This window comes from Epinephelus fuscoguttatus, linkage group LG15 (genome assembly GCF_011397635.1).
Source record: "Epinephelus fuscoguttatus linkage group LG15, E.fuscoguttatus.final_Chr_v1".
NCBI classification, from domain to species: domain Eukaryota; kingdom Metazoa; phylum Chordata; class Actinopteri; order Perciformes; family Serranidae; genus Epinephelus; species Epinephelus fuscoguttatus.
The window spans coordinates 32,725,315-32,740,885 of record NC_064766.1 but is presented as its reverse complement, the minus strand read 5'-3'; the positions used below and the strand labels follow the sequence as shown (position 1 = coordinate 32,740,885).

Genomic DNA, 15,571 nt, shown 5'->3' with positions numbered 1-15,571 from the left:
AATGACATTTTAAGTCGACGTGTAAAAGCCCAACCAGGGACAAGAACTGAACATATAAATAGCTATAAACTCTGTGCAACACATCAGTCTCACTCTGTATTGGAAGTATGTTAAATTGCACCGTCCCTATCAAATGAAAAATAAATAAATAACAACTTGCCAATATTACTACTGGTTCTATGGTGTACTGCAGTTCTGCGAGGTGTTGCTGTACCTCAGGAGAAGCCATTGCTCCACTGTTGTGGGTGCAATCAATGTCAAACACTGTCTCTCTGTTTCATTACTTTAAAATATATTAAAAAGTTTTTAAAAAAAACTTGACTGCAATATTCCTGTTACTTAGGCTATATCATTGTTGATCGTGACATGTTATGAAAATTATTATTTCATGAATGGTTATCTTCTCAATAGTAGCTTTCATTTATTGCATCTTCATATAGTGTACAGGTTCTTATGCTTAGGATAAATGTAATATAATAAACCATTGTGTCTCAGATGGTGTGATGCCAATTCCGGTGTGCCATGGGATTTTGTGATGACTGCACATTCAACTGGGACTATACAAAAAGTTATGAATGAATTTTGATTGATTGCAACAGAATGTTGTGTGCACTCATTTCCTAATAAAGAGGCAAACTGTAGCTAAAAAATATAATTTAATCTAATTCAAAAAACCTTCACAGGGGAACCTGTTTGTCGCCATTCCATGTGTGTGTGAGACACATCACATTTTCTTACATCATCTTACATTATTTCCTGTTTAAATGGATGTGTTGCTGGTGCTTTGATGCAATTTTAAAACTTAAAATGAATTCTTGAATCATTTTCTAAATAAATATTTCATGAGTAATAGTCAGTTGTCTATTATTTGATATCAGTCAATAAAAACTAATATCTATGTTGTGATAAGAGTGATAACACATGTTATAGAGGCTATTGTGCACAGATATAAATACAGGTGTGCCTTGAGATTTTGGCCCTTTGGTGTCTCTTTGACACCAACAGTTTAGTAGCCACAGTGATAAATTATTGCCAGGGGGTGGATTTGGTCCCCCCCAGTGTTGACTCCATGGCTACGGCCTTGCTCAACTGAGCCATTATTTTTGTTGGTAACAAGCTCTCAGCACCGCCAAATTAGGAATCTGAAATTTGCAAATCAATAAGTCTAATTGATTTAACTGAGCCTGATTATGCATTTTGCTGCCAAATTTAGTAAACAGGTCATAAGATTTAAAGTTGTACTCTCAGTTTGAACATGAATTTAACACTATGTGATGTAACTGTAAGTGTCTTTTGTGTGGCATAATTAATGAATGTCTTACAAAAGTTTGGCAAAATAAAACAACTTTATTTATAAGCAAACAAGTATCACTTTCCTGAAGCAATAGGTGATACAGCACACGTGAAATGAAGGGCTCCGGCAGAGCCCCAGGGAAATATGATCCGTTAAAAAACAAAGAGAGGGAGTGACAGAGAAATAATTGCTTTTATATTTATGCAGAATTTGTAGTTGCAATCCATCGGAGGGCACCTTTAATTTCTTTCTTGCTTTAACCTTGTGTCCTTTATCAGTTTCCCAGTGAGGATGCTTTTCTGTGATGCTTGTTTCTATGTTTTGTGTTGCTGATGATGTGTTTTTGATACCCTTGTACGCTCATTTGTGCAAAGCAAATTCCTCTTGGGAGAATAAAGGTTTCAGTTATTCTTTCTTTTATTTTAATTAAATAAAAAGCTCTTTAGTTTGAAGATGTCATGGGATTACATTTGTGGCACATCCTTGTGCAAGTTAATCATCTGAAATAATCAATAACAGTAATGGGGAAATTTTAAACCTGTGACAAAATATGGTTCTACTCACTACGCATTTAGGGTGGCAAATAAATCACATTTTGAACATGAGAAAAGCAGCGGTGCTAAAGTTTTGTTTTTTATTGTCACAAATACTAATAAATGCAGTTACCCTATTGCTTTTATTTTGGAGAGTTTAAGACTTTGTGAATGAAATGATCTCTGTTCAACTATGTCTTACAATTTAAAAAAACATATATGTATATGCAAGTTGTGCTGGATCTGAATCAGTATTTATAGTCTGAACTGTTTTATTAGTATCACAATATATACTCTGAAAACCAGTTTCTTGCCACCACAGTCCTGTTTACTACTTGATATATTTGGTTTTGTCATATGGTCACTTCATTGATTTCTCATTGTAATCAAGTCCCCTGCAGTGTTGTATTGTATAACAATAGTTTACACTAACGAACCTCTAACCCTGAAATCCCATGTAGCTATTTTGAAATGTAAAACTGCACTGAGATACACTCTGACTATCTACCATGGGTTACAGTCCATCAGCAGTGTTTGCAGTGGTGAATCAGATGCCATGGCTGCAGGAGAAATGGCTCTGTGCCATGCCTATCCTCCCAGTCAGCGCTGGTTGCGTCGGGCCGGCATGATCCGAAGGGAAGCGGTGCTCTCCCGGGTCATGAGCCGCGTCACATGGTCCAGACTGAGTCCAGCCACTGCCTCTCCGTTCACCTGCAGAATTTCATCACCGATGCCAAGGAGACCTGTGTAAGGGCCTTCAGGGCCACCGTCACCCACCTTCTCTACATACACACCTGGGAGCAAAACAATTGGTGGGGAAGACGGAAGACAGATGAAATAAAGATGAAGGAAAGGTTGGAAGTGTGAGGATGGAGAGGGGAAGTAGAATTTTAGTAGAAGAAGAAAAGAGGAACCATATAACAGGTATATAAATATACATAAAATAGCACGAGTAAAGTCAAAATGTGTAAACATTTTACCAAATTAACTTGTCATTGAATTCCTGCTAAATGCATCTGTGATTTAATGTGTTTGTACTGTATCTGAATATGTTTCATTGATTACACATTTTTAGCTTCTTGCTTTTCAGAGTAAAGCCAAATCTAAAAATGTCAGTTCAATTCTATTCTATTTTTCTTCTCTCTCCTCTCTTTATTCTGTTTTATTTTCAAGAAGAACATGTCATTGAAGAACAGCCTTGCAGTCAGCCAAAAGAAAGTAACCACCAAAATGAAATAAATGCAAAGCCGAGCTCTATATTTAAAGGAACAGTTCACCCCAAAATCAAAACTACATAATTTTCCTCTTACTTATGGTGGTATTTATCAGTCTAGATTGTTTTGGTGTGAGTTGCTGAGTGTTGGAGATATCGGCTGTCAAGATGTCTGACTTCTCCCCTATATAATGGAACTACATGGCACTCGGTTTGTGGTGCTCAAAGTGCCAAAAATATATATTTGAAAAACTCTGTATCACAACGCAGAAGGAAGCGTGCATCTACTCGTGGATGAGAGGTTCGTACTCCTGACCGCACGAGATGTGAACACTGATGGCATCCTCCTCGGCTGAGCTGTAACGTTAGCTAGCTCAGTGATGCTAGGTGAGCTAGCAGTAGATGCACGCTTCCTTCTGCGCAGTGATACAGTTGGTATCGGTGTAGTTTGGTAGAAAGAAAGTAGTTCCTACGTGAATCTGCTCACGACAAGGTCTGTGGATTATCTTGAGTAACCAGGTCATGATTTCTGGAAAGAGACATTGCTGTTGATGTTGTTGTTGTTCAAATGTATTTTGTGCCACTTTGAGCACCACAAGCCGAGTGCCATCTAGTTCCATTATATTCAAGAGAAGGCAGACATCTCTACAGCTGATATCTCCAATACTCTGCAACTCACACCAAAACAATCTAGACTGATAAAGAGTACTACAAGTGAGAGGCAAAATATGTATTTTTGATTTGGGGGTGAACTGTCCCTTTAACGCAGCGCAAAGATGGTGTGAATTAAAAAAATGCACCTGTGTCTGGTCTGCCTTTGCCCCTTGAGATGACAAAACCAAAGGGACCGTTTGGGGGTCTGACAAGCTCCAGGAGGAGGGTCCCATCGGGGAAAGCCTGGGTGACCCGGCCTACTGGACGCGCAATTCTGGAGGGGAGGACATCCTCGACACTCAGGGCCCGGTGAAGCTCCAGCTGAGGGCTGTCGGGGCTGAAACAGAAAGAGCAGAGAATCAGCTCTAATCAAGGGCAAGGGTTTGGTTTCAAATATGAAGGAGGGGTCTGGTGTCCTCCCCCATGAAATTTTACGTGTCAAACATGTAATTTCCTGCACTGTAGAGAATTTTTATGCAACAGTTCATGATGGAAATGTCTTTATTATGTGAAGAGAAACAAAAATTCTCCTTTCATGTTATCTCTGTTGAGTCAGCACACATGTAGGCATGATTTACTCTTCCATCCTCTTTTGTTTGGGAAAGTAGCCTCTTTAAATCTGAACGTGACATCTATTCACATCAGTGATACGTCAATTAATTTGAATTAATTTATAAAATCCTGGACTTTAAACGCTCATATATGTTGTCATGTTCACAGGGAGAAAATGGAAACTTGGACAAGAAGAAACCATGTCAAGATTTGTTTAAGTTACTGATCAGTACATGCACGTTTTGGGGTCATTTTTTAGTCATTTCAATCAGTAGGGTAGGTTTTTTTTTAACTTTTTTGGAGAATGCACATTTGTTTCTTCTATAATTACACTGCATTGTATGTTTTCTTCATCGTCATGCAAGCTATAGATAACGATTATGCTTTTTAAAAGTGATGGGGGCAAAAGTGTCTGTTAAAAAAAACACTCTGGGTGTAAATGACACCTCTGGCTTTAGTCATTGTAAAACCAATAAAGCACTGCAGTGTAGGATGTGGTTTAATACCATACATGTTTCTTCTTCCTTTCTGTCTTCCTCTCTACTTTATTTTTCTTTCCCACCTACCTGGGTGCCAGGCCATACGGTATCTGCACCTCTCCCAGTATTGTTGAACGCTCTGTTCTCCTCTCTAAACTCTGCACAGAGGAGGCTTTGCGCAGTTGGGCCAGTGGCAGCACCTAGTGGCAAATAAACGGCACTGTAAGAAATGGTGTCTCTCATGTTGGCAAAATTCACCAGATCGGCTTTTGGAACCGCTAACTTTCTGGCGCTAACACCCCTCTAAAACTAACAAGTGTGACTTTGGCACCACACACACGCACACATTATGCAAATAGAGGCTGTGATTGGCTGGAACAGGAAGTTGTATTTAGTGTACTAGTGCAGCTGCCAAGAGGACAACAAGGATGGCTACTGCAGGAAGTGGAAGGAAACACAGACAACCTGGAATGCATTATTTGCACTCTCAGTGTCAGGCAGAAAGGATGGTAATACTTCAAAGCTTCAGTTGGTCCACTGTGGCAAGTAAGTAGTGAAAGGTACATCAAAGCAGAACAGGAAATTTAAAGACATGTAAATAAGATGTTTCCTCCCTACGGCCTTCCTTTCTGAGGTAAAAATCACATCTATTTGAGGTGGGGAAATTAAACAAAAGACAATGGCAGAGCAGCGCAGCATGAAAAATGTCGCTCACTGTGTGTAGGGTTTGCAGTGAGGGTGTCCTCTGCATGCGGATGGTGGGCTGGGGTCTGCGTGTGGGGCTCGGGGATGCAGAGCTGACCCGTGGGGCTGTGGGGATACTGAGGTGCTCCATGCTGCTGGAGCGGCCTCCTTTCACTAGTCTACCAACACTGTTCAGACCAATAGAGGAAAAGAAGCGACGCAGGAAGAGCTTTGGCCGTCCATCCAGCTTTCTGTAAAAGGAAAGTTTGTTTCAGTTGACAATAATATAAACTCAAAATGTATTAAGACACAATTACATCCCCAACTAAACTCCCCAACAAGCCATGGATTGGTAAATTAATAAGTATTTTGCTTGTTATAGTTCTGCTACAAATGTCCCCAACAAGTAAAGGCTTTTATAACCAGAAGAGGGCAGGATTGTCTTGATGTTCACAGAAAATTTTTAATAACAACATCCTGTAGGTCAGGGTTTTAATCTCCTAACTGCGACCAGTCTGGCACGCTCAGGCCGTTTTGGGAACAGCATGGTGGGGGCAAAGGATTTATTATCTAAGCCACGACAAGAGCGTTGTTATCTTGGCTTACCTGGAGCCGTCAGAGTTTTCCTCCCATAAGGCCTCAGCTTTCAGGTGTTCTGCTCTCAGCAGCTCTGCTCTGAGGTCCTCGGCCCGAGACATGGCCAGGCCACGCAGAGCGGGGCGACACTCAGGACCGGAACCAGGGTCACTCAGACCTGCTGGTGGAGAGGGACGTGCTGAGTGGATGTCAAAGAATCACTCTGAAATGTTCTACTTTATTCTACTCTGTTTGATCTATTGTGTCCTGTTCTATTATATTGTACTCTGTGTTATTTTGTTCTATTATGTTCAGTTCCATTTTGTTCTATTCTATTTTATTCAGGCCTGTTTCATTCTATTTTGTTCTGTTCAGTTCTGTTCCCTTGTACTGTGTTCTACACTGTTCTGTTCTATTCTGCTCTAATCTGCCTTCTATTCTGGTCTGGTCTGGTCTATGTCATCATATTCTGTTTAGTTCTGTTCTGTTTTGATCTGTTTATATTCTATTCTTTTCTATTCTGGTCTGTTCTATTTAATGCTATTCTGTTCTACACTTTTCTATTCTGCTCAGTTCTGTTTTGTTTAGTTCTGTTCTATGCTGTTCTATTTTGCGCTTCTTCTGTTCCAATCCATCTTATTCTATTTAGTTTGTTCTTTTCTGTTGTACTGTATTCTATTCTATTCTATTCTATTTCTTTCTGTTCTAATCTATTGTGCCTTCCATTTTACTCTGTTCTGCTCAGTTTCAGTCTATTCTGTTCTATATGGTGCTATACTGTTAAGTTCTGTTCTATTTTATGTTCTGTTTTATTCTGCTCTGATCTGCTGTGTATTGTTCTGTCTCAGTTTTCAGGTATTCAATAAAATGGTACTTTATACGCTTATTATTATGCTCATTCCCAATGACCACTCACCTGATCCATCTGGAGTGGCATCCCAGAGTTCAGCAGCTGGCAGGTCAGTGGTGAGCCGGGCCGGAGAGTACCTCAGGGTGGAGGGCCTGATACAGGGCACCTGGCTGCTTGTTGCAGGGGTCCCTTGAGTCAAAGCCGCTGCGCACTCCCTTCTTGCCTCTGGAGAGTCCAGGAGGGCAGATGGTCCTCCCTCACCTCCCTGATTTGAGGTCATCTGGAACTGAACTGTGGACTGACCTGCAGCAGAGCGATTTCTTGAACTTGACTTCAGGGCTGACTTGATAGGCAGCGATGGGGGAGGTGATTCCCTTAATCCGTCCAGCAAGCGGGGCTCCAGAGCGACGGGGCTATCTGGGGCAAAGGAAACAGCTCTGCTCAAGTTGACCCTGTTCCTGGGATTTGAGTTACGCCGCTGAGCCCAAGATGGACCGTAAGGGCCATGGCCAGACTCCAACCGACTTTCACCCTTCCTGCTCCTCCTCCTAAGTTTCCCAAACCCTGATGATTTCCACCCTGTGCTGCTCTCTTTATTTTCCCCCAGCACGTAAGCTCCGGCAAAGGTGACAGTTAGAGGAGCTTTAGGACGAGTGCTTGCCTCTGGCTTGTTATGAGGCACCCAGCGAGGAGCCACTTTCTCCCGTGGGTCCTCAGGCTGCTTTGGCTCAGTGTTCTTTGGCTCTGACGGTGATGAGACTGGCTGAGGCTCCCTGACTACAGAGCCACATGCCTCACACTTCTTCACCAGCACTATTATCTCTTTAATCACTGTTGTGGGTTCACCACTGACACCCACAACTTCTTGTTTCTGTGGAGGCATGGAGACACTTCTATGGCTTCTGCTCCTCTCTGAACCACTGCTGCTAGAATCCGTATTGCTGTCTTTACTCTTGGACTTTGGCTGCCCGGGCCTGCTACGCTGCCTCACCCTATCCAAGTACCGAGACTCTGCTTCTTTCTCTGATTCGTCCTCGAAGCGCACCCGTGTAGGCGAGCAACCATAGCGTCTGGATCGACCACCTTGATCACTGGGGGAAGTGCTTCTTTGGTTTGGGATGAGGAGGGGACCGGATCCAGTTTGAGCCGCATGATCTTCTTTGGTTTGAACAGCTTTCTGCTCTGGTGTTGGACTGGGAGACTCAACTTGCTGCTTCTTTCTGTAAGAAATAACACAGAAGTGCATCTTTCAGACAATTTAAAGACACATTTTTTGTCTGTACGAGAGTTACACTTGTGTTAAACTCACTTGTGAGTCAGTGTCTTATGAAAGTGAAGCAAAAATGAACATGAAAGTGAAACTGTGTGTCAGCCATCTCACAGCAACTGATCAGCAAGGTAAAAGAACACATTTTTTCTGATTAAATACACAAATTACATGATGTATTGCAATGAAACAGTACATAAAGTGGCTTCAGGTGGGTTTGCTGTGCAGTCATGGATGTAGGATTCAATGCAAGTGAATGCTTCCTGCTGATATAAAGGGATTTCAGCACTTTGTGACATAAACACTTCTTCACATCAGGTTCCGAAGATGCAACTTATTTTCAGTTATTATGCACCAGTAGCTTTGCAAAAACAGGCCAGCAGCAGGATGGAAAAAGCAGAGAAAAAGACATAAGGATTGGAAACATACTTTGTATTTTTGATTTTGAGGTGAACCATCCCTTTAAAGATATAGACAGTGTGGCAAAAGCACAAAAAAGAAAATGTATTAACCTGTCAGCAAATGGAACTTGTTATCACACCACTGACTCATACCCATGCATGCAAAACTGCACAGATACAAGTGGGACATTCACAGTCTCTAACACTAACTTGTGAAGATGCCAAAGGGCTCGCGGCCCACATCAGTAGACGTAGCCAACTTACACAGTGGATCTCTGATCGGAATGGGAGCGTCTGCAGGGGCGATCGCCTTTAATGTGATTGGAGCGAGCCTTGAGTCGTGCTCGCTCCAGAAGACGCTTGGCTTGCTCGTGTCTCGGGCTCAGAGGGAGATCATCAGTGATTACAAGAAGTGACCTGAAGATCAAAAGAAAGATGCAAATTAGAAAAGAAATTAATCATTTTGGTGATGAAAACGGAGAGTAGAGTTGAATGTATAATGAGACTAGGCCACGTCACCATCTGTTTGATGAAGTCTTTAAATGTGCCAAGCTTATTGTGTGTTGTGACATATCCAGCGACATCATATTCCCCGCAGATTGACTTAACATTGAGTGAATCAAGCTGCGTCTTCTTAAGCTGTTTTATGTAATATCAGATAGATAGACTGGGGCGTGGCACTGGCAGTGAGCAGCAGAGAGAAACGTCATCCTTCCAACTATCCTTATGCCCAGCAGCTAAGCTGCTCTGCATTGTGCTTCATCGTCTGTACTCGCCTTTATCCCCTGGCCCAGTGATAAAGATAGCATGATACACCAGCCATGTGGATTATCCTTGTAATGGACTGAGTGTGATTCATTCTCTCCTGGGGTGTCAAGAGGGGAACATATTGTGTTTCAATAGATTACAGTTTGTCATGGCAAACTTGTTCCAGCACTGACAAATACGATATAATTAGCAGTCTGTTTTGGTGCCCAATATGCAACTGTATTATTTTGTAGTTTAAAATGATGATGACTAGAATGCACTCTATAATGATAATGGCCTGACAATAAACAGAAAAGTAGCGGTAGTCAGTAGTGAGTAGTGAGCCAAACTTTGATTTAAAAAAACTGAAAATAATGTTGTTGGTATTGCTCAGTTACATAAATGCGTTCAACTTACTCATGTATTTATGTATTCTGTACACTTATGTAAGTATGACTGCTTCAAATGTCCCTGTCAATATTTAGAACATCTGCATTTGACTCCCCTAATAAAAACATGATAGTAGCAGAGGACTTTTACATTGACAAAGATAAATACATTAACACCATGTAGAACAGGCATAAATTGGTGCATAAAATAAAATCACCAGACCCCCAAACCCCTGTTTCATATCTGCCCCACCTCCCATATTAAAAAATGCCCACACCCTTGAGATTTTAAGACTTTAACTCTAGTGTCATGTGTCACAGTTTGTAAATCAACTGCAAATGAGAGCTTCATTTCATAATTTTATTAGCATAAAATATTGGCTTCATCAATATACTGTATTTAATACTTTATGAATATATTATATCTGTAGGATTTGATTATGATATATCTGCTTCAATCCAGTAAAAAATAGACTCTAAACTCCCATATGCGGAGCTGTAAGAGGGGACTTCATGAGGAGAGGATATAAATAGTGCATAGGAGTTGTATGTCACTGTCACTGCCAAGTACATAAAGAAGCTTTGCATTGCTCACCTCAGATAGGGTTCAAGTTCCTGCGCGAGGATGGCTGAGTCTGAGCTGTCCAAAGCCCCATGTGCACCTGTGACCGTCATAAAGCAGAGAGGAAAAGTACAAATCAAAGCAAATACAAAAGGTTTTATGCATACATAACGTGAATTTTCTGTCCTCTGTTTCCCTTGACATTTAGCTAACCTAGTGTAATTCATATTGTATTGTGGATTATTCTTATCTAGGGTTTAGGTCCTTTTTACGGTCTCATGCTCTGGGGGAAAACAAGAGAGCCATCAGTCATAATGTGACCTACAGGGACATGCGGGTATTAAAATAATTGGGTCTTTGTATGAGCATAAGGATTTTCATAAACCATCATACCACTGGATTCAGTGACGGTCTCATAGGTTATCCCTGACTGATCCTTAATGTCAGTCAAAAAAAAAATAGCACAGGTTACGCAACCACTGACAGATAAAGGGAGATTTCCCAGAGACAAGAGGGAAAAATCACTTGATAATCATGGATTTACCCCTATGGATTGCACTGACTGTACTGGTATTGACACACTCAGATGCAAACACAGGACACATCCAGAATCATAAATACATTGTATGGAAAAATACATAATCTGTCACCTTACAGGAGTACAAAGACATCCATTAGCACGTAGACAGAAATACAAAAGCAGGGACACTTCCCCCACCGCTCTGACTGCTAATAATAGCAACACCCTCATGCACATCTGCACATCTGACATCTGTTCAACTCTGGGAATCAGCCAGGTTGCATACTGCATTTCTATACAACGTCATTGGTAGACAGACAAAGGCTTATATAAGGAACTTTGAATGGTTACAAAAGCTGGCGAGTATTCTCAGTGGACAAAATTTGAACATTATAAAAAGCTTTATTGCCTCAGTTACCATTTAATAACATTCACTAGACTGTACAAGGCAGTCAGAAACTAGAACTGAGCCACTTGTGTAAAAAGAATAAAGCAAAGCCTTCACTGCATTTAGCCTGCGTGGACACTTATGTATATCAATATACCAGTATGCCTGCTTTTGCCTTTATTTTTTTTTAACTCACACAACAGAATGTATTAGAAAGCCGAATTAGCCAGTTTGATGTCACAGCTTTGCAACCCTTTGTCAGACACCTTCTGTGAAATACAATCCTTACATCAACAAACTATAAATAAAACCACCTCAAGATGAGGAGGAGGGATCTTATCTGTGACTCAGCCACAAGTTGGTCTCTCAAACCATTCAGTCAAGCTTTCTTTTTCAAGCCTTAGACCTGTTTATTATTTACAAAGTTCTTACAATTGACAGTAGAGAGGTATTTCACTGCTGGAGAGATGGTATTTTGCTAAAATTGGGCTGTCTCTGCAGTAGAAAGATACAAATGTGGCCAGTGAAAACAGAGGACAAGTGCTATGGCATTTGCTTTTGCTCAAGAGGTAGAAAACCTACAACTACCAGAATGCACTGCACCACACTGGCCCAATAAACGTTCCTGCTTGTGGGTGAGGTAATGTGAGTTTGGCCATATTTTGAGACATGTATAGCTGCAGACACATTCTGTTTGAAGTGTACACAACACGCTCCTACAAACCGTGCCCACCACCAGTACAACACAAACACACCATTGCAATGGTTATCTAAACTTTGCTACAACGCAACACTGTAATGAATAAATATGCCATAAACGTAGCAATAATTCACTTTATAATCCATCATACATGAAGACATGATTCGCTTTATTAGTAGCAAGATGAAACCCTTACCATTACCCCTACCCTACCCTTAACCACCCCTGTTCCAACCTAACACTTCATAGCTAGCTAATCGCTAACTCAACATTTTCTTTGGGGCCTCCGCTACGGGGCCAAGGAGCAAAGAGGGTTGATCGTGTATTGTTGTCTAGGTATGGTGGGTGAGTCATGTAGCTGCTCCAGCTGCAGGTATAGCTACTCATTTTCTCCACAGCTAACAATACAGCTGGTAACAAACCAGCTTGAAATGTAAGTTAAACAGTAAGACAAAATATGTCTCTGAAAACATCTGAGGTGAGAAATACACAACATGGTAACACAGCCTTCATTTATATTTGATCAACACTGCTTAGTTTTATCATTTGCTCTTGGTATTTTCAATCTGCATTTTTACAATACAGGAAACTGTATGTCACACGCTTCCTGTTCACAATTTCTTGTATTACAGCCAAAGAGTGCACTAAAATGTGTTTCTAAAGACGAGAAGTAGGAAATACAGTTACAGGATCTTGGTTTATATTTAATCACCACTGCCTAGTTTTACTGTTTGATATGAGTTTGAGAGAGCAAAAGAGGGGGGTGGGCAACTCACACCCAGGTTAATCAAAAAGCCAGAGGGATTTTTCCATTAGATTCTGGATCATTGCAGAAAATAAGATCTGTGGCAAACAAATGTTTATGATACTTGCCTGTTTTGTTCTGGAAGATAATCTTTAAAAACAAACTACACCATGGTCGCATGACTTAAAGTCACCGCCACAATGAGGCTGTAAAACTGTGTTTGGTGTGATGATATCCTGTAGTCTCATTAAGCCACTTGTTAGCAAGTGTCTTTTTTAAGACACATAAAAGCTTCAAAATTCCCATGTGGGGTAATTACAGAACTATTTTATGTTGTAGAACAAAATGTAAAAGACTCTTAAGCTTGTGTTGACGACAGACCTGATTTCAGGCATCTAACCACCATTCAAAAAACCCAGTGACTGTGAGACGAGGGAACTGGGAGTGCTAAAATCGAACTAATATCTGGTTTTTAGGACTCATTCCTGGGGCACTCTATAAACCCATGTCATAGCAAGTAGTTTATAGGAAGTACAATCTGTAGTTCGAGGAAAACCCGCTGAGAGATGGGCGCTGGTAAAATGAAGGAAAAGTATACCATAGTTCATTTACACATACTATCCACATTGTTATGATACAAACATTGAAGTATCCCTTCAAATACATGCAGTATCCCTCAAGAGACCTACCTGTACAGTCCACTCTGCATGTCGCATCTCCATAACAGCTGGCACTTTCTTCTCCACTCTGATCTCTCTCCTCCCTGCAGTTTTGTTGTCTTTCCCTCAACTTTGCATAAGCTCTCTGCTTCACCTTCAGCTTCTCATCAGCAGAGACCACCCCACTTTGAGAGGACACGCTCTCCCAGCTGTCTGAATTGCACAGTCCTTTGGCTACATCACCAGCGTCTGTCTCCTTCTGCTCACACCTGTCCAGGTAGCTCTCCACACTGTCCAAGAGTTTGAGTTCTGAGGATGCGTCAGTGATATCTACCACACTTCCCACATCACTCTTGGTGCCTGTTTCAGCTTGTTTAGACTTCATTTGAGGCTCTGCCAGTACTTCTGTCTGAGTGTGGTCCTTCAGAGGTAAAGAGGAGGGTATGTTGTTCGGGACAACCCCATTTAGAAGCAGTGTCTCAGGGCGTGCCACTCTCCAGAAGCCCTTGGGTGGTGCCCAATGTCTGGTTGACGTGGAGGAAGAAATGGACGATGCTGCAGGAGCAGAGGTGGTGACAGGAAAACAGGAGAGCACAGGTAGACGAGGAGGAGGGGATGGGTCATCCTTACTGCTGCTTGAGTTATCAGACACAAGACTCTCCAGACTCGTACCCTCCCCAAGTCCACAAAGCTGGCCTGTCAGAGAACTGACCCGGTCCTCATTTTTCTCTGACCTCTCATCTTCAGTTTTCTCTCCCTCCTGAAGCAGCGGCTCTCCTCGTGCTTCAGCTGGAGGGCTGTGGATCTCAAAACTGACTTGCACCTCTACCTCCTCCTCTTCATCACTGCTGCTCAAGGTCTTCCCAGCACCTGATCGCCAGGAGAGGGCAGGCAGAGGTACTGGACCCTTTCCTCTGGGCCTCTGCCTGAGAAGGACTTCAGATGAAATCTGCCCAGTCGGACTGCTCACTAAGACCTCCGTGTCCAACCTCTCTCGTTCTTTCTCCCGATCTCTCCCTCTTGTCCTTCTCTGCGTGAGCGACTTCACCTTGGTCTGCAGTGCATGCACAGCAGAACTCTCAGTAGGTGGAAGCTGAGTGCTCAGAGACGGCGCTGGGAACACCGGTTCAGGGACAGGGCCAGTGATGAGTCCCCAGTTAATGGGAACCCCAGTAGGTAAAGGGGAGCTGGATTTTGCTTGGATATTATCAACCACCTTCTCTTCCTCCATTGGCTGGTCATGCACAGAAAAGTCCAGACAGATCCTACAGATAAAAAAGAGAAATTATCTTTATACTCACGTGGTCAAAACCATACATCTGTTCTACATCTCTGTTACCAGCTACTTCCTATCTGATCTGCCTGGTGAGGAGATATGTAATGTGGATTCAGTCACGTTGACTTATCCTCTGATTACTTTGCAGTGCACAGGATAATCCTTTAGAATGAGAATAAGCAACTGCTGCCTGCAACTGAGCCCCTGCACGAATAAAGAATATTATGCATGTGTGTTGTCAAACTAAATCAACAGTGTGCCACAAAATAAAACTTTCTGTTTAAATCAATTCAATTAAAATGCTGAGAGAAAAATAAATTATTCAGCCTTAAGAGACTGACATATTTTAAAATGATATGTCATGTGGATCATATCCTGCTAAACGCCCAATTCAACAAATACCATAAACATTATGAAAGAAGTAGCTTCATAATGCATTCTTAAGACAGATTCAGTTACATAATTAGGCTAACAGACAATGAGCAGTGTACCTGGATATTTAGTGAAGATGGTGTCCTTTAAAACACAATCCAAGCGTTGACCATGATGATAAAGTTACCACGAATTCTGGTGCACAAATGCACAAGTTGCCATCCATTCTTAAACCTGCGCCAACCGTGCAGATATTGCAGCGCGCATCCTCGGGTCGGTCGCCATAAGCGACAAGACGAATCAACTTTCATCTCCGGATTTTATTTTCGCAAAAAAAAAAAAAAAAGGAGACAAAATACCATCTCTGAATAATTCTCCAGATCCTCGTGTTGTGCCTCCACTCACTGCCTACACTGCTCCCGGTCCAGGCAGTGTCAGGCGAGCCAGCGACCTCTCAATCATGATTGGTCCGGTAATCCCTTCAGAAATGAGTGGGATTAGACAAAAATGGAATACAAAAAATGTCTGCTTTAATTTCGTCCTTGCCTCGCGAACCGAGTGGAGCTCTCTGTTGCGTAAGTACAGAGCGCGCGCACACACACACACACACACACACACACACACACACACACCGACACCCTGCACACAGTAATAAGCCAATGAAAAACATAAAGCCAAAATGGAATAATGGGCTTCAGCCTAAATGAGAT

At 41.9% G+C, this 15,571-nt stretch overlaps 1 protein-coding gene across 1 annotated transcript; it reads right to left on the bottom strand.

Moving 5' to 3' along the window:
* Positions 1-1,396: 1,396 nt before the first annotated feature.
* On the bottom strand, positions 1,397-15,362 carry si:ch211-13f8.1 (uncharacterized). Its single transcript, XM_049598013.1, has 10 exons — positions 14,981-15,362; positions 13,244-14,478; positions 10,235-10,301; positions 8,768-8,920; positions 6,902-8,055; positions 6,016-6,163; positions 5,441-5,660; positions 4,813-4,925; positions 3,841-4,031; positions 1,397-2,621 (listed from the first exon to the last, which is right to left on the bottom strand). The coding sequence occupies exons 2-10, from the start codon at positions 14,442-14,444 to the stop codon at positions 2,428-2,430; spliced, it is 3,441 nt and encodes a 1,146-aa protein (XP_049453970.1). The 5' UTR covers positions 14,445-14,478; positions 14,981-15,362; the 3' UTR covers positions 1,397-2,427.
* Between the last annotated feature and the right edge of the window lie 209 nt (positions 15,363-15,571).